Genomic DNA, 19,354 nt, shown 5'->3' with positions numbered 1-19,354 from the left:
AAGATCACCAATTTTGTCGGTTGAAAAACACCAAAGCACCAAGTCCGACATTGTCCGTTTAGTGACTGTTGTTCCTTTGTTGGCTTGCATTTTGTTAAAAACAACCTGATGTCGAAGCAGATGTCGTGACATCTGATTCTGTGAAGCCAGGACATCCATTCACTGGCAAGCGTGCAAAGTGGGTCCCTTTGTTATCTGTTTAAAGATTTGTTTTGTTGTTACTTGAGGTTCAAGTAACTGATTGAAGTGAGTTGTTTGCGGGTTGTTTATTGTTGGAACAAATCTATGATTGAAGATTTGTTCCTATCTTTTACTTGGTTGTTACGCAAATCATATCTTGGAGGATTGCGTTTGAATTTGTGTGGATCAATCATGTTCTTCAGCCCAGCTAACCCTAGTGCCGCCTCTGCTGAAGTATATATATAAAGAACAAAGACCTAAAACGAAAAAGACACCGAAGCTAAGATTGAAGATCGAGTGTTAGGATTGTGAGTTGTACTTTGTTCTTGTTAATTATGAACTGGTCTTGCTCATTGATTCTATAAGGCAAGGTTGTGTTATGTGTTGAGTTTGGTTGTTCAAACGTTCTTGTTATTTGTTGTCACCAATCACTGAGGCAGTGATTGAGAGAAAGTGAGAGGGGCTCTCATACTTAGGTTGGGATACTAAGTAGAAATACACTGGGTAGATTAGGAAGAGAACAATGAACTTGTTGTGTTCATGAGTGTCTGTAGTTCCTGAATCTTGAGATAGTGGATTTCCTTTCTTTGGGCGAAGCCCTCCAGACGTAGGTGAAAGTTATTCACTGAACTGGGTTACCAATTCTTGTGTCTTGTTTCTTTTATGTTTGAGTTTATACTGTTGTTAAGTAATCTGTTGTTCTAATCGATTGTCCCGACATCGCATAGGACATTCGTCCTAAGGGAACTAGAATTTCAGTGACTAATAGTTGTTCGGTTTCGATTTTGTCGGGTGACGGTTTTGCCATATGGGTTCACACGGGTTGTCAACCTAAAAATTAATCGCAAAAAAAAAAAAAAAACAGAAAAAGAAGATGAAAGAAACAAATCCGTTCATCACAACACAGAAAAATCATAACAATATGCCAACAAAGAAGAAGTCAAGAACAGATCCATCCCAATCAAATAACCTTAAATCCCAAAAGCAAGGGAGGGCTCTGCAGAAACCATCTTCTTGCATACCTCAAATCCCACCCAGAGGTGAATCCATAGGAGGCGTTTGTTTCAAGATTTGGAAATAGATTCTCGGGAATATGAATGTTGGAAATGAACATTCCTGCATTTATTACAAGATTAGAAACTATGATTAATCCTAGGTATAAATCATTCCCGGGAATAAGGGGGCGTTTGGTAGAATGTTGGAAAATACATTCCCGGGAATAATATTCCTGGGAGTCTGATCGTTAGGAATATCATTCCTGGGTAAGACTATAGTGTAGCGGAGTAAGGCCGAGCTTCATTGGAATGTTGACGGTGTGTCGTATACATGGTTCGTTATGTTGCGAGTTCTTATGAGAGCACTGCGACTAGGGATTGCAATGACTGGGAATGGGATAAGAGACATGGACTGGTGCGACGACTCTAGGGTTTGTTGGGAAGTGAAGTGAGAGGAAAGAGAAATATAAAAGAAGATGCGACTCTAAGGGTTTGCAGGTGAATGCAAAAGAAGAGCAAATGCTAGTTTTTTTTATAACTTTTTTAGAAGGTTTTAGGCTAGCCCCGCACAGTTATAGTCCTAGGAAATAGGCCTGGCCCAAGCGTTTTGTTTTCCTATCACTATTCGGTTAAGGAGGAGCTCAAACTGAGACCGACCGCGCCAAATCACATCAAATCGGCTTTAATCATCCACCGAACCCATCTCGCCCGACTGCACAAACAAATCACCTTTTTTTTTCGGTTTCAAATCGGGCCGAGCCTTCTTGGACAACACTAGATGAAATATTAGAAAATTACACCAGTTTTCATTCATAGGCGCCCACCAGCACCTAACTACTGCTAACTCACTCACCGACTCTCTTTCTCTCTCACACACTCCGATCCCATTTCCCTAGTCACTCTCCAAAGAAAGAAATCAGGGTCGTTTGACAGCGGAGAAGATGCAGAATTGGTTCTCCGGCGGCACCACCGACGACGATCAGAAGGCGTCGTCGTCTTTGCTGGCCGATTGGAACTCCTACGCATCCTCCCAGGAGCCCGCCGATTCGGCCCTTTCCTTCGATCTCGAATCCGCAGTTCGGTCTGCAAACGACACCGTTTCCGGCACTTTCAGCGTGTAAGCCCACTCCACACTCCTTACCACCTTCACTTCAATCTCTACATTGCTTTTGTTTCAAGTATAGATGAATTGCTGTTGTTTCGTTTTCACAATTTGATGATCAACCCAATGGGTCAAAAGTGTTGTTTTTGAATTAAAAATGGTTATTTTCCCCTTCAAATGGGTGAACATGCGTATAGAGACTAATGGGTATGTGCTGGTTGTTTCAAGTTTTTGTCTTTTTCCATTTGGATCATGCTTTGCTGATTGGTGAGATTGAGTGAGTGAATTGAAAATGAGGAGACACTGATAGATAGCATTTGGAATTTACTTGTCTTTTGGATAAGTAAGAGAGATTGACAAGATGGTGTCTAAAATTTGTTGTGCTAGGAGATGAAATAAGTCTGGTAACTTGGAGGTGATGCATTGGGAAATCACAAAGTTTTCTGAGAGAGACATTCATGATGCTGAAATGTTGAATTTACTCATATTAGCATGCAAAAGTTACACTAACATCCCTTTGTCCCGCCTTTTCTAAATATTTGCCGTGATGATATAAAATGATATAAACTTTAACATGTTAACTTCTGAGAACTGTAAGGTTAAAAGGTGAAAGGCGCTAGTTGTGCTTTCATCAAAATAAAAAAGAAAAGATGATTTTCATTAAAAAGCTATGGAGTTTAGAATAGAATCAGGATTAAAACGTTAAGAAGTCCAATTTGCATTGTTTTTTATGAGAAAAAAAAAATTACATGGTCCTAGCTTTCTAGTTTCATTCCCCCCTCCCCATGTATTCATTAGTTTGATCTGAAAAGTGCTAGTTATGGTGTGAGTGCATGTGTGTGTATCAAATGGATAGATGGGATAGACTTTGGATTGTATTAAATGATGGGTAAAAATTTAACATTAATCCATTTAAGACCCTTTAAAACAATCCGATCTATCTATGAGCTTAATGGATACATATCCAAACCAGCCGGTAACATTTTTATGGACTGATATCCAACCCATCCATTCAAAATAATAGCAGTAGTTTGTTGGGATGAAGTTAATAAATTCAGTTAGGCAGTGCTTGTTAGAGAATCTGAGTCTTTCAGTAGTAAAGGAGTCACCCTCGTGAGGGAATTCTCTCCCTTGCATCTCAACTCTCAGCATGATGAAAATAACAGATTCTTTTCTTCTTCACTCTCATTCTTTCTCCACATCAGTAATTGTCCACACAGCTAGCACAAGTCCCTATAAGCTTCATCAACAGCAAAGAGAGAAAAGTGTTCAGAGCTGGACAGTAGTGGCTATATTTAGGCTTTGACAATAGTTTGTGAATGGGTGTTTATTGGATCGTAATTGACATGTTATTGGGCGGTCCATTAACTATATCTAATAAGTGAATTGAATTTAGTAAACCCATCCAATATAATTAATACCATTTGAATTGAATTTGATTTATTTATTGCTTGTCTGAATTTCTAATGGATTCATGGATCATTTTGCCACTCATATGACTGTATCTTGCAAATGTTCATTCCGCAGCTTTTCTCTTATATAATACCTTAATTTCTTATATATTTATAATGCATTATAATGTATCTATTTATAATGCATATGCTGGATTTGATTTGATAAAGAGGAAGAGGGATTATGTGAATGAGTTAGGAAAAGATGAAGGTGACTATGGGAGCTTGGATGGTGCTGATTTAAAAGATTAGCACTTGCTAGGAATCCGTATGGATTACAGGATAGGACCTTAAAGTATGACAAGCAGTAAGTTCAGTCGGTGGTATCTTGGATGATATTACTCTAACTTCAATGTTTTCTTCTTGGCGAGAACAATATGTTTCCTAATATCAAAGAAATTGGGACATATACATGTGCATTAACTTTTTCACCTCTGTCTTGTGTCAAATACTTCACTCTGAGATCATATATTGAAACTGTCACAACAGTTAGAATCAGTTACATACAACTCTATCCGACTAACAGCTGACAGGCACAAACAGAAGCTAATAAAACAATTTCTGTAACTGGACTAGTGACTAGCCTATAAATCTATCACCTGGACAGACCGGTCACTAGTTTCTGATGCAATTGTATGTGGGAAAAGTTGTCTATTCTGTCTGCCTTATCTTAATGTGACAGAGGGACATTGTTATTGTTCTTCAGTGTCTCTTCTTAATGGTATAAAGTTGCAGCAAAAACAACAGTAAATGGGTATTGCAATTTCCTCCAAAATTTTTCAAATGCATTTCCTGAAATTGCAAAAGAACATGCTGACAGGAAAGCATTTTATACTGAATAGTTTTGTCTTAACTTTCCTCTACTTAAGAAATCTATCTCTTATTGTTCAGGGTTTCTAAAGGTGTGAGAGATCTACCAGGCAACTTCCAGTCTGCCACTAGTAGTGTTCCTTCTGGCAAGGCACTCGCGTATTTTGGTTTGCTTTTAGGAAGTGGGGTCTTCTTTGTTTTCATAGCGTTTACATTGTTCCTGCCTGTCATGGTGGTTATGCCCCAAAAATTTGCTATATGCTTCACTCTTGGATGTGGATTTATTATTGGATCGTTCTTTGCTCTCAAGGGTCCAAAATATCAGCTTGCTCACATGTTGTCAAAGGAGGTAACTTGCTAGATTTTCATTCCTGTTTCTTGCATGGTGACAAAAAATTTCACTGGTCACTATATATTGCTTCCGTGAGTTTCTTTGGGCTTTTGAAAAATATAGTTCCTTTGATTTGATTGCACGTGTTTGCTACTCTTTTCTAATTGTCTCTCTTTGTGATTATATTTCAGAGGCTTCCTTTCACATTGGTTTTTCTAGGCAGTATGATTGGTACAATATATGTATCCATGGTGGTTCACAGCTATATTCTCTCTGTGGTATTCTCTGTGGTACAGGTATCCATCTCATGTATCCTATAATGCTTCTTTGTAGCTTCACCGTTCCCCATATGTTTGCATTTGCTGTTGATTTAATGTATGCTCAACGTTTTTGTCTTTCAAATATGTTATAAGACTTTCAGCTGGTTGGAAGAGAAATGAAGTGATTTGATGTACAACAGAAAGAAAAGAATGATCTTATTTAATGCTTACAATATCTAGTGGACAGGATTAGGAAAGAAAACAATGGTTCACAGTGTGTTTAAGACCCTGATTTCATCTCTCCTCACTACCCTGACAAGACTCCAAAAGACTCCTCTCCCCCTCAGCCAATGACTCCCCATATGGTTGCTGCCAATTTTCCATCAGCTTCTCTTTGATAGGCGCCACCCCAATATCTCCTCTTATGCGATTATTGTGTATCCTATCCTTTCTAGAGTGGCCAAACATCCATCATAACATTCTCATTTAGACTTCTCCAACTCTTATAGCTGTTTGGTAGGTACTTTGCGGTACCGGTCACATATAACTCATGATGCTTTTCTCCACTTTAATCATCCAACTTGAGTTCTGCATGTAATCTTTGTCAATTTCCCCATTATTTTGTATAATAGATCCCATGTACTTAAACTGTCAAACCTGTGGTATGATGTCGTTTGCATTTTTACCTTCAGATTACTTTCAACACTGACCTTACTAAAAATTATTTTTTTAATGGGACACCTGATGGGATGAGAAGTGTCTGTTTCATAGATTAAGGTAGAGGCTTGGAAGGTTAATAGGAAGCTAAGTTAGTCAGTTATATAGGGGAATCAGCTGTTTAATCGGATTCCTTCAGAGTTTTAAAAATAATTGTTTGTAAGGGGAAATCTTATAGGAGACTCCCTTTCATGCTAATCTCTTTCTCTTTATCAGTCTTATTCTCTTTTTCTGCAAGTTTTCATATTTGGGATCCTAACAGATGGGTGTATCGTGCACGTTTAACATAGTTGCTGCAATTATGATTTAGGGATATGAAAATATGTATTCCTTACAAAAAAATTTCGATAAGTTATTAGTCTTGTTTCCTTCTAAAACTATCCATCTGGCACTACAATTGAAATTATGTCTGTACTTGCAGGTTCTCTCACTTGGGTACTATGCTATATCATACTTTCCTGGTGGATCTGCTGGGATGAAATTTCTGACTTCTGCTCTTACCTCCTCAATAATGAGATGTTTTGGGAGGTGACCTGTTGAGGTCAGATCTTTGTCCATATTGTAGTTGACTTGTAAATTTTGTCTCCTGAGATCTATCAGCTGAAGCGTTAACCTGACCTACGAATTTTTCCGAGTTGGAGCATCATGTAGCACTTTGTTACAGTTCAATGCTTCGTTGCCAAATGCCACATCTGAATGAAAAAATTGAATTGCCTCTTATAGTTAAGTTTCTAAATGCACATTAACGTGGTCTGTTTGATGTAGTTAGTGTTTATTATTTATTATTGAACAATTATTTTACTTTAGTTTTTAGGTGTTAGTATTTTTAGATTTACAAAACAACCCCTCCCTTGTTTTGGTTCAGAGCAATAAACACTGATGAAAGAGTGGGAGGATGAGGGTGGAGATTTTGCGGCAGCCCCGCCATCCCTCTCCCTCCCTGGATCATGCCTGCAGTGGTGGTTTCCCACACCATTTTCCCTGTGACCACTTTCTTCAGCTTCCATTGGAGAACCAAAACCTTCTGCAATCTGCTTCCACCATAATCCCCTACACATTAATGGCAGCATATGGCATAGAAGACAACTATGTCGCACCAATCACACAAGTTCAACAGCAAAACCTTCAGGCAGTGGTGTTTGGAAACAACACTAATGAACACTGTTTTGGATACAACACTAATGAACATGCCGTTGATCAACACTAGTCAAATACATTGTTTCACAATTTAGTCAATCAGATGTAACCTAAGACGCTGTGAATGACATTTCTATGTCATTATCGTTTTCTGTTTCAGTGTTCATCTTCAGTATAATAACTTCATAGAACCACCATGAACGCATTGATTCTTCGAAAGAAAACCCAGATGTCATATGAGATCTATTCAAATGCAAATCTGTAACAAAATAATCAAAATGGAGTTTGTACTGTGGTTTACTATTTGTAGTTTTGGTCTTGAAATAAGCTTGCCATTTTTGCATGTCTGTCGATTCCTTTACTTGGACTCTCGCTACAACTTCCTCGGCGTTGTCAAAGCTGTTCCTTCCTCGACTTCAACTCTTACAACTTCCGTGGGCAAAAAATCTGACCCCTACCTCTTCTATGAGCTTGTCAATGCTCTCATTCAAACCCTCGAAACCCTAACCCTGATTCACATGCATTGGAATTTTCCTCATTGGACTCACTTTGAAGTCCATTCACGGTTGTACCTCTTATGTTGTCCGCTCCCTTCTCTTCCTTCCCTTACCAAACTTTCCATAGCAAAACATGCGGCCATCAACCCTTCTCCCTACCAACAGCTTCTTCCTCCTCCTATAAGCCAAAGCATAGTTTCATGCCGCTGCTTCTTCGAGTTCCTTTAAAGCCCCTTTTGCTTTCTCAAAAACTTCTCACACCTACTTCAAAATTTCCTTTCAGGTGAGGAGGAGCACATGCACTGATTTTTCTCTCTTTTCACTCTCAATTTCGCTGGCTCACTCTCTCTTCCACTCGACATTGACAGAGCCACACCACACCACACAAGACCCTATTTGCAATAAGTAATATTTTTCCTTTTATTATTAGAAAAATATAACATATCCGTATTATCTAGCCACTAGCCAGTAAAAATTATAGGTGCGGAAAGACTTATAAAATTCACTGGTGTGCATTAGTCTATGGACAGCAATCTGAAAACTGCATTGCGTCATACATGCAGGGTGTCATATACTAAATAAAGGCTAGTAGTATATGACACCCTAAATGATTAACTGAATATTGGTAGAGAAGATGAAGGAAAGCAAACTAGTACTCTACGTTCTTTAATTCAATGTCTGCCTACTGATGCGGAGTGCCACATGGTTTGCATGGACTTTTCTGGTTTCTTCAAGATGTATCTTAGCATGATTGGATGAGATTCTCTTTCCTGAATCAATTTTGGCAGCAACAAACTAATCACATAAGTTTCTCTTTAAAATTGATTATGACTTTAGAATCAATTATAGAAGCTGCGAAACAAGAACAATCCTTTGTGCAATGATGAACAGATCACAGAGGAGCGCTGGTTGAATTTCCAATGCTAATGCTAATCAAAGTATTTCTGTTGACCTGAATCATGCTCATGAAAAAAATTAGAAACTCCCAGACATGATGATTTTGCCATTAGATCCTCATTGGACTCTTATGGTTGGGTGGCACCATCAGTGCATAAAGTTGAATCACTGGATGAAATCTTCATCATTTATTTCCTTTCAAAACAATATGCAGAAATCTTCTTGAAACTGCGGCCCCCCCTCCCTCGTACTTTTGTGCTCCCTCTCTTTTAGACATGATAGAATGGATACTATAAAGGAACGTAGCCTTTTTTCCGGCTTTAAAGGATCATGCATGTTCCATGGAATTTAACTTTTGACCTGCTTCTGCTCCAGGGGATTTTCTCAACAGATGCAAATGTTTATAGAATGATGTCAAAGTGTAAAAATACAAAATGCAGTAATTGTTAAACAGGGTTAAAGAGCTATTTTAGTTATTAATTTAAGGAGCTATCCGTGTCTTGAACATTTAATTGAGAGTTCGATCTTCGAGCAATGTGTATGGAAATGAATTTGTTATAAGAGACCTGTCTACTTAATATGATTTCAAAGTTTCAAGAGAATTAATCTGATGACTGCCGGCTGTGAAAATACCTGGTGCAACTAAAAAAGAAAAAAAAAAGGTTCATGTAAAATGAGAAAAAAAGCCGCACCAGGTATGCTTGGTTCCATATTTGTATGTGTGCACATAAAATATATGGAGAGCTAGGTCGGCCGGTCAGACCTTTCTAACCAGCTAGTTGTGTATTTCAGTGTGTCCTTTTACATAAGAGGTTTCACACTTACATATGTTTATGTAAAGACTAAGCTAATAACTATTTCCTCTTGAGATATTGTTGCAAGTATCATGGACTTGATTCAAGGAGCCTGATTAATTCCTTCTTTATTTAAGGTGAGCAGTCAGCTATTTACGACGGGAGATGACTTCAACGAGATTTGAGGAGAGTAAGTTCGTGGTCAATCCTATGTGAACTTCACATCTTTTTGCGCTAATCGTCCTTAATACAAACAATCATGTTTTAATGTCATTCCTAACCATGCTTGAGTCATTTCAAACAAAATCACAAAAACATGAGCGATTTTTTTGATTGATTGAGCTCCATAACATCCAAACGGTAGAGTATGTATTACAAGTAGAATTGATTTTCTCTTTGATGTTTAAATCTTTCCTTGTACTATTCCAAAACCAATTATTTGATGAAGTCACAAATTCTAAATTTTGCAATGAAAAAATAATTGATAGTGAAATTTCATAACAACTTTAGCTTACAAATCCAGTGAACTTTTTTATATTTCCAAAGTACGACAAATTAAAGCAAAAGGACTTGGCCTACCGATATTGACTCGTGGAGTGGATTGGACATGTTCCACGTACTCGTAGTGTTGTGGTTTGGTAAAAGGATGATTTTTTTAAAAGGATCACCTTGTATCCATTGGTACTAATTTATAGCCTTTGGAAAGTTTTTAGGGAACATAAACCCTGATTTAAAGGATGGATTTGGAAATTGGACAGCAATAATAATGATGAGATAGTGATTTGGCCTTATAATATGAAGATTATGCATGACCAGGAGGTTTTTCTACACGGTATGATCTTTTGACAATGGAATTATTGAAAGGCACAGGTCATCTTCATCGAGAGAAAACAAAGCTGAACTCAGTGGAGCACTTTGAACGGTTCTAAAAATCAAAGATGAGATTTAATCCAAGAAAAAAACAAAGAAAAACGAAAGAAAGGTTAAGGAGAAAAAACAAACTAAGAATCAAATTCATGAAATGAATCACTGCATATTGAAAATCCTTCTATAGCTGATTATAAAGCCAAAACTAATCGTGGAGTAGTTTATGAACTTCAAAAATAATTCTGAGGAAACAAAACTGATACAAACATGTTATCAATGTTGTAAAGCTTTTGATCATTAAGATGGAGGCAATGCTCTGAATCCTTATAATTTTTTTTTGTCAAAATATCAAATACTGCTATATGGTGGGAGGTTAAGTTAGGGCTGGCCAAACAATAAATGAGACTTAAAACAAATTTTAAAATGAGACATTTTTTATTTGATAAAAAAAAATTGACTTAGTATTAATACTTAGTTTTTAAGGTCTTTTTGACTTAATAAAAAAGATTGGTGTCTTTTTTACTTAATAAATTTGTTTTTTGGGGGTCTAACACCCTTATTTGGGTGGCTTTGATGTTAGACGGCCCTAGGTTAAGTTATCAATTAGAGTAATTAGAGTTAGAGGTAAATGACAAAGCTCAAATGCTTGCTTTGCGTGTTACCTATATGAAATGACAGTAATTTTTATCCAACACAAACTAGGAGTTTCTAGAAAAGATGTCTACTCAGCTAGTCTTATCTCTATGATTTTGGGGACACAACCACATATTAGAGGCAAATGGGCAATAATTAGAAAGAAACAAAAGACTCCAACCGTGTTTACCAGACAAAGGATTTGTCATGCTGATAATTGATCACTGGATAATTAAGCCCCTACATACGTGTATAAATTATTGCATAGTGATAGGATTTTACTATGTCAATTACAAACCTTGTTTTGGATTTATCAATCTCTATTACCGTGGGGAGAGTGATACAAGACACACTTTATCCTTCTATTTTCAACCATATATTAATTAGTTGAAATTCATGTGAGTCAATTTTGAATTTAAAGTTCATTTTTTTTTGTAAATTTTACAAATTCATTGGGTAAACAATTAAAGAGTGTTGGAAAAAATATGTGAAAGTGAGTCTTGCTATATTCTTTTATTTTTTTAACTATAAGGGATTTAATTGTCCACTTTATTTGCCCCCAATTTTCCAATTGGTGAATTCACTGCACGTGTGCCATTTATCAAGGACAAAAGTTTTGATATGATGGTACCATAGTACACCATACCAAAGGGTCCACCCTCAACTCAATCCACAAAATCTCCCAGCCTCTTGCTTTACCTCTCATGATTTTATAATCTGGGGCAGGGTAGTCACTCAATTCCATGATTCCTATTCATAAATCCATTTTAACTAGGGGCATTACTTCTGCACCCATGAAAATGATAGAGTTTAATACCATTCAATTCATTATTTAGATTATAAAAGAAAAAGTGGTAAATTTTAAAAAATTGTTAAAAAAATGATGGCAAATCAAAAGAAAGAAATATGAAACTCATTCATTTTGAGTAAATACTAAAAAAAATTGTCATAAAACTAATTCACACGTTTAAAAAAGTATTTAAAGTTTGTGATTAGCATTGAATTTATTAAGATTCATGTTTACTTTTTTATATTAAAAGGATTTATATTTCAAAAAAAAGGATTTATTGGTGAGTAATAGATAATTAAATTGGAGTATTAAATATGAAAGAGTAAATTTATAAATAAATTATTTAATGGATTATAGATATTTTAAAATGAGTTTTATTTTTTGGTACATCATAAAGATAAATTACCTCCGGGGATTGATCCTCAGACTTTCCTCTCCTCAATTCATATGTCCCATAACTCTTACTACTTAAGCTATCCTTCATGTAAACTTTATAAATAAAAATAGAGTTGTGTAAATGAGCCTAAAAAACTTCTGTTAAATCACCCTAATCCTAGGTGGACCCATGATATTTAAGATAAGTGAGCTAAAAATTCCACATATCTTATATATCGTTGGTACACATTAGGGTGATTTAGCACAAACAAGATCATTCAGACAATTCTATATAAATAGAGGGACTGAGGGAGGAAAAACATTTGCACACTATACACCTGCTTGTTTGTTTACTCTCGTACAAAATACTCCAAGGTTTAAAGCTCAGGGAGTTGGACACTTTAATTACTCTGTTTTCCAAACCCCAAAGTATATATATGTTGGGAAACAACACAATTGAAGAACAATTGAAATATAATTACAACACAAGAAAATAATGTGGAAACTCTAAAACTGGAGAAAAAACCACGATCGTTGCCTAAACCGAGAAAAAAAACGATCGTTGCCTAAACCGACAATCAGACTATGTGAAAATTGTTACAACACATAGACTTCTCTCACTCTCACCCCAATACCCCAAGCAAATATTTAAACTAAGTCAGATATAAGTTTAAAGTGCTAATGAACGGTACATCTAAAAACAAAGAACCTAGATCCAATACATAGCCTTGGTCTCTCCCTTGCTTCACCACACTAAGTAATATGAGACTTCTCCAATAGCTAATTTTTAATCTCCTTCTTTATTTTAGAAACTTGGCAATGTGAGATTTGACAATCAACCCCAACAATATATATAATCCCTAACTAGAGTGTCCCTTATATAAATATTGGAGCTCTTTAGTTAGAATCAATGAAAGAGAGGGAATTACATAATAGCATAAATGGTAATGGAGCAATCAAAATCTTCCTTTGCTATGGTGATGAGAAGGTTGCAAGGTCAATCCGACTGACCCTTAATGGCATGGACCAGGGAGGGAATTGTGCCATCAAGCTTGGTTGATGAAGTGTTAATTTTATCTGGCTAACGACGATCTCAACCATAAATATGATTGACCATAGTAACGAACCATAACGGTCAAAAACTCTTATATAGTGCCAACAATGGTCCAATTGTTGAATTATGACAATTCACTACCTTAATTTATCCGTCTACTAATAACACTATTAAGCTTGCAATTAGCTGGAGATAGAACTTGAAAACGTTGTTCCTTCTCTACTAGGTGTTTTGTTATGATCGAGGATTTCTGATAGAACTTGAAAATGTCGTTCCCTCTAATGCAAGCTCTGGTGCTATTGATTGAGAATAAACTTGTTTACCCTCAAAAAAAAGTTTCAATTATATATTGCTTATTTTCATATCACATAATTAATTCTTTTTTTCTTTTCATTTACTCTTTTATTTTATCAATATCAATGGTGCACTATCCCTTATATAGGAGTTGCATGTTATGTTATGTTTCAAATAGCATTCTATAGTCGCAAATCTTAAAAAATTCCTACAAATAGTACTATTAACTCCTTGATTGATAGAGCTTTACCGACACAAAAAGGAACAACAATATAATTTGAGAGTTGAGACTCATTATTGTTATCAAATGGAGTGGGGTGATAGGTACTTCTTGTGCAAGATTAATGCCCTACCCCCAATTGATGTTTGGCCATTGTTGGCACTATTCTATCTTTGTAGCTAGGGCAAATCTGAAATTTCCTTTCATCTATATTATGTTTTATTGTGGTATTTATTTCCTTTCATCTTTTTTCTGATACATATGGGCCTATCATGAACATGAGCTGCTGGCTCCAACCAAGGCCACCTTTCTTCCATTTAGGAGCGGGTAGTACTTCCCATATCCGGATTTATAAATTTGTTTGTGTTTTTCTGGGTGTCTGTATCGATGAACACTTGAGAATAAAAAATAATTATCATCATTTCGTATAGTATAAACATTATACTATATTAGCATTATATAAAATAAATAGGATTTTATATAAAATAGTGAATTATGTATAGAATATTTAACACTGTAATCACATAATTATAAACTCATATAATATGATTTTATTTATTAATTTGATATTTTCATAGTCATGATAAAATTGCAACTAATATATCTGTTTTTTTAATCTAATATAAGTATTTTTCATGCCAGATAATCATGTTCAAGCGTCAGGACTTATTGAGTCCTTAATAAAAGAAAAATAAAACATGTATCACTTGAACTAATCATCGACTTTTGCCTAAAGTGGCAACTATATAGATGCTTATAGTGATAATTGTTGCGTTTTCCACATAATATGTCATAATGTTTTTGTAGAGTATGAGAAACTGTTAACAAAGAGAATAGATATTTATGGAACTTGAAACCGTGGGAAACGGATGCGTAAAGTTTAGGAAACATTTCCTGCGTCTATGACTACACTTTTGAACGATTGTGAAAAGAAAAAAAGGTTGTAGTGTGAGAATGGCGAGGTAGAAAACGAGGGCAGCAAGGAAGAATTTCTTGTCAATGTGAAGGATGAATGTGGCGTTGAGACGACAACCTCATTGCTGTTGGCCGCTTTGGATCACAGTCGTCTATCGTCGTGCTTGGTAGTTGTTTGGCACGTGAAGAAGACAATGAAGTGATGAAGTTGAGGATAATTTTGCCTTTGTGAAATTTTTATATTGTGATTACTATTAGTAATGCATCTGTGGAACATTATTTTATTTAGTCCAATCCGCCAATTGGAAGTACTAATGCTTAATGCTTGTATATATATTTAATATTCTACAAACTAAGAACATCTTGAACTTTATTATTTATACATAGATGCAGTCTCGCAGCTACCATTTATTAATCATGCAAGAATGGAATACCATATTGTTGATTGACAAAACTTTGATCAGTTCAAACATAAGGTTTTTGATTTAAGCAGGCTCAGCACCATATAAGTTTGAATAGTGTTTTTTTATTAATATGTGATGCCATAAGAAAATCCAACAGTAGTGTTTCATGTCATGTCTTTGGCATTGATAAGCTAATGCCCTGTTTTTCATGTTTTAATATTCAATGTTTCTGCATTGGATATGGCTTAGATCCAATCATACCAATCAGAATTCGCATATATGCTTGTCATACACCTTCATGCGGTGATTAATAATTTCTTTTTATTGGTGAGAGTTCAAATACTAATGAGTAAGAAAAGCATAAGGGGAAAAAAGAATGTGACTTAGATCCAATAATACAAATTAAAATTCCCACGTACGTACTCGTCATAATAACCTTCATAATGTGATTCATAATTTATTTCTAAGTGCAAATACTTGTAGGTAAGGAAAGCATAAGGGAAAAAATAAATAAATAAATAAATAAAAGACAAAAGAAAAGTAAAAGAAGAAAAAAAGTAACAATTTTTTTTTTAATATAGCTCTCGGATTTAATAGATCTGCGGAAAAGAGACATTGTAAAATGTGTTAATGTGATAGTCAAGAGTCAAGACCGAAAGGAAACAACTTGATTTTGTTTTTGTAGATGTTTGATTAATTATAGTTCAAGTGGAGCTGATAATCATCTCTGTTTAGGATGAAGAAATTAGAATGGATGGGAATCACCATGCCCGCCATACTTTTTCTTCTTCTCTTCTTCTTGCATGGTCTAAGTAACACATGTATCGTTCATCGAAGATAATTCAATTCGAGCGGAGAAAATTCATATTATATTTGAGCTAGCTCTTATAATATACTTTTTTATTTTTACATTCACAAAATTCGAACCTACAATGCTTAAGAGAAGTGAATCAACATGTACCACTAGAAAATTAGTGTTTCATTATTTCTTGCTTTGTTGTTCTTGTCTAATTATCTTCTTTTGTCCTTTTTATTGTCTGGGAATTACCAAGTGATGATGCAAAAGGGTCCTCTTGTTTTCCATTGCCACTAGGTGAAGAATGATATCATACCATTCGTGTGCTAGTAGAGCTTGATGGGTTAATAACTTATTATCATACCGCATGGGGAGAACTTCAAGAGCAACCTTTTTACAATGAATTAAACTCAATAATAAGATGATAGGGTTGAAGTAGGGACCATTTCAAACTATACAATATTTCCCATCCAAATATAACTTGTGCCTTTTGTCTCTTTGTTAATTTATTTCTATTTTTTTTAAAGAAATGTATTTCGTCACTTTTTTTAATGTTATTGATGTCCCTTTTTATTTAGCATTTTAGCCTATTCGGGCCCATTCCTCTTCTCCTTCATCAATATTTCTGCTGTACTAAAAATAATCTTCTCCTTCGTCATGAAATAGGGAATTATTTTTTGCACATTCCTTATCTTTTCCTTCATAAATATTTAAACCTAAATTGGTTATATAAATATGAGTTTAATTTTGATGCACTGACGGTGTAAAGTTTTTTTACACCGTCAACCAATCAAATTTCAAGGATGTGACATGTCAGTTAAAGAAATTAAATGAAAAGAGAGATTTTCTCACATCCTTGAAATCTGATTGGTTGACGGTGTAAAAAAACTTTACACCGTCGGTGCATCAAACTTTTTCTCTATAAATTTTTCTCATAACTTTTGGTTCCTCAATTTTTTTACTTGAAATAAATTTTTTATGACAACATAATGTTTACATGACTCAAATTTTTACCCAATCACCAACCCATGTGTAATATAATATTAGTTAGATGAATGTTGTCTCTACATAGACTTTCTACATTAGTTTTGGTCATTACAATTTTTTCCTTCAGTTTTGGTCCCTTATCTTCCGCTTAATCTTTCTCTCCCCAAAACCCTAACACTACCTCCGACAACGGCTTGCGACTTTTTCAACCTCCATCTTCCTCTCTTTCCTCTCCTTTCCCCACCACCCCTTCGTCACTCCCTTTCATTTCTACCGAAACCCATTCTTTCTGAGTTGGAAGCTATATATTGTGCGAGAACAGCACCCATATATCGTATTGTTATGAAAGGTATTGCTCCTGCACATTACCTACCAATTTAGAGATCTCCAAACATCAATTAAATGATACTAAGGTAATACAAATGTGGAGTTTGAAAATGTTGCAAAACTCAATTTATTAGCTGTGAAATAATTTTCATCATTTAATTAATATTTTATTAATAAATTACAGTTGCTCATGTGGTGATTTGAGAACAAAAAATAGAAATGGAACTTAAATTAAGAGAGATCACAATATTTTCATGAAGTGCATAAATTAATATTTATATTAATAATTCTTTTTCGAAACTGAATTTTATTAATAAATTATTTTTAAAAATAATATAATATTAAAAATTATTTAATTATTAACAATTCCATCACAATTTGACCATTAAACCGTGAATTAGTATCTTCACCAATTCAAGGACAAATCATATAATTTTCAAAACATTGCTATAAACTACACCCTTCACTAAAAAAACTCAGAAAATAGCTTTTACATTCTTCTAAGTGCTTTTGAAATCTAACCTAAGCATAAATCACAAACCTAAAATCTTTTACTTTGGAAGACATCTTTTAGTAATCTGAAAAGCATGATCAGAGTGGCTCTGAATCAAAAGGAAGCGTACACCACACATATTCTCTAGTAATTTTTTCTTTCTTTCTGTGATTAGTCTTTTTTGTTACTAAATATTGAATTATGGTTCTTACAAAAGAGTACGACAGAAAATAGAGAATAAGTTATAGAAAGTGATATATAATATGATGGGAGAGAGAGCTAGAAAGAAGGGTAAGGTGGATAAACAAAATTGAGTTTAGAAAATCTGATTATATATTTAGCTATTTTATGAAAAATCAATATCAATTACAATCTACTCACTATATTAGCTCCACATAGTTATGATATATACCACCAAACACATAGATATCAATCGGTAAAAGATTGTTTTAACTTAAACAAATATCTCGACCTCTCGAATTCAAGTCATGTGAATGTAGAGTTTTGCTGTCTATAAAGATCCTACACATGCAGCTTAGACACGATTGTTTCGGTGAAGGATCCATGTGGTTTAATCTCTTTTTTTTTTCTCCCTAGTTTTAACCCGTGAATTCATAATGGTCACTAAGGTACAAAGAAGGTGACGAAGTAGAATATTTATGGAGATAATTGAACTTTTGTAATTTCTGCAAGTGATCTGGATTTGATTTGTGAATTTATGAATTGAATACTTGAAGAGGCTGCAATGCTGTCCCTCCCACTCAAGGCCAGCACACCTTTCATTGTTTTCAATTCATTCTTTTATGGCAAAGACCGCCACACACTGTGACCAGATCTTGCACATAACTATTAAATAAATCCTTTTCATTACATCATATTCCTCTCCTCCATGTGCACTTCACTTCTCCATCAGATTCCTCACCCCACTTACTCCATCTATATATAAACAAACCAATTTAATTCATCCTACTTAATTCCTTTTTAATACCTAAAAATGTCATTTACCATGTTAGTACAATGAACTTGAGTATATATTTATTTGACAGTTAATATGGATACTCAGTTTTACATTTTGACAGAGGAAACTCAGTTACAGTTTGGAAACACAGAAAGGAGCAACTATATGAACGGTCATCAACTTCAACCACATAAAATAGGTGGAGCTTATTAAAAAAACATAAAAGAGGTGGACCACAAAACTGACCTAGATAAGTAAAGGAAGAAGTTGATGTTACTAACTAATTAAGGTCGTGTAAGCTGTTTTGACCTTATTCTCATACTAACTCAGATTAGGTTACAAATAAGCGCTTGTAAAATTACATAAACGCTATTTTCGGGTTATTTTAGTAAACTTCTCAACTTAGCTAATGAGTAACTACAAAGGGTTGGTCTGCAGGAAAGCAAGCTAGACCCCCGTAAAGGGTGGGATACAAGTTTCATCCCTAGAAAAATCAGTTTTTGGGAGGGACACCTACAGTTTCACGAATGAATGGAGACATTTAGGTTAATGACAAAAAAATTAGCTGATGAACAAACGCTTATGTCATAATTGTTTATTGCCATAAATACTCAATTAAATTGTTTACCAAAACACCTTATGATCAAACTATCACAATTAGGTAATCAACTTTAAAACTCCTTATGTGCTAAAGCTGTTTTCTATCCAAATTTTCATAGTGCAGTACTACTATATGAAGATGATGGAAGTAATGACCATATAATGCAGAAAACAAACTAACAAACAAGAAAATACAAGTGTCCACGTGGGGAGCAAAAACTTGGAAATCTTCTTTACACGTTTTTCAGGTCCACCATTTTCATCTCTGACAGTTTACTATTAGTAAAACACTAGCTAACAATGAGTCAAGTTGGAGTTCATTCAGAATGTGAAATCCATAAGATTTCAACCTATTACTTGAGAGGTTAAACATGAAGAACCAATATAAAAAAACAAAAGTTTACCTGAATGAAAAAAAGCCTCATGGTTTATGAGCATGAAGCATGACCATATATCTTCATTATTAAACA

At 34.9% G+C, this 19,354-nt stretch overlaps 1 protein-coding gene across 1 annotated transcript; it reads left to right on the top strand.

The window, feature by feature from the left end:
• Positions 1-1,977: 1,977 nt before the first annotated feature.
• On the top strand, positions 1,978-6,652 carry LOC130723327 (protein transport protein SFT2). Its single transcript, XM_057574327.1, has 4 exons — positions 1,978-2,292; positions 4,620-4,887; positions 5,061-5,165; positions 6,268-6,652. Exons 1-4 carry the CDS (start codon positions 2,117-2,119, stop codon positions 6,376-6,378), a joined length of 660 nt encoding a protein of 219 aa, XP_057430310.1. The 5' UTR covers positions 1,978-2,116; the 3' UTR covers positions 6,379-6,652.
• Positions 6,653-19,354: the final 12,702 nt, after the last annotated feature.

The sequence above is a fragment of the Lotus japonicus genome, chromosome 6 (genome assembly GCF_012489685.1).
Source record: "Lotus japonicus ecotype B-129 chromosome 6, LjGifu_v1.2".
Lineage (NCBI taxonomy): Eukaryota > Viridiplantae > Streptophyta > Magnoliopsida > Fabales > Fabaceae > Lotus > Lotus japonicus.
This window is presented reverse-complemented; position numbering and strand designations above follow the sequence as displayed.

Bases quoted from the DNA above. Each gene is read 5' to 3' on its own strand.
- LOC130723327 (XM_057574327.1), top strand. From the start codon at position 2,117: ATGCAGAATTGGTTCTCCGGCGGCACCACCGACGACGATCAGAAGGCG. The intron at 4,888-5,060 runs GTAACTTGCTAG...ATTATATTTCAG, and splicing joins CTCACATGTTGTCAAAGGAG to AGGCTTCCTTTCACATTGGT. The intron at 5,166-6,267 runs GTATCCATCTCA...CTGTACTTGCAG, and splicing joins TGGTATTCTCTGTGGTACAG to GTTCTCTCACTTGGGTACTA.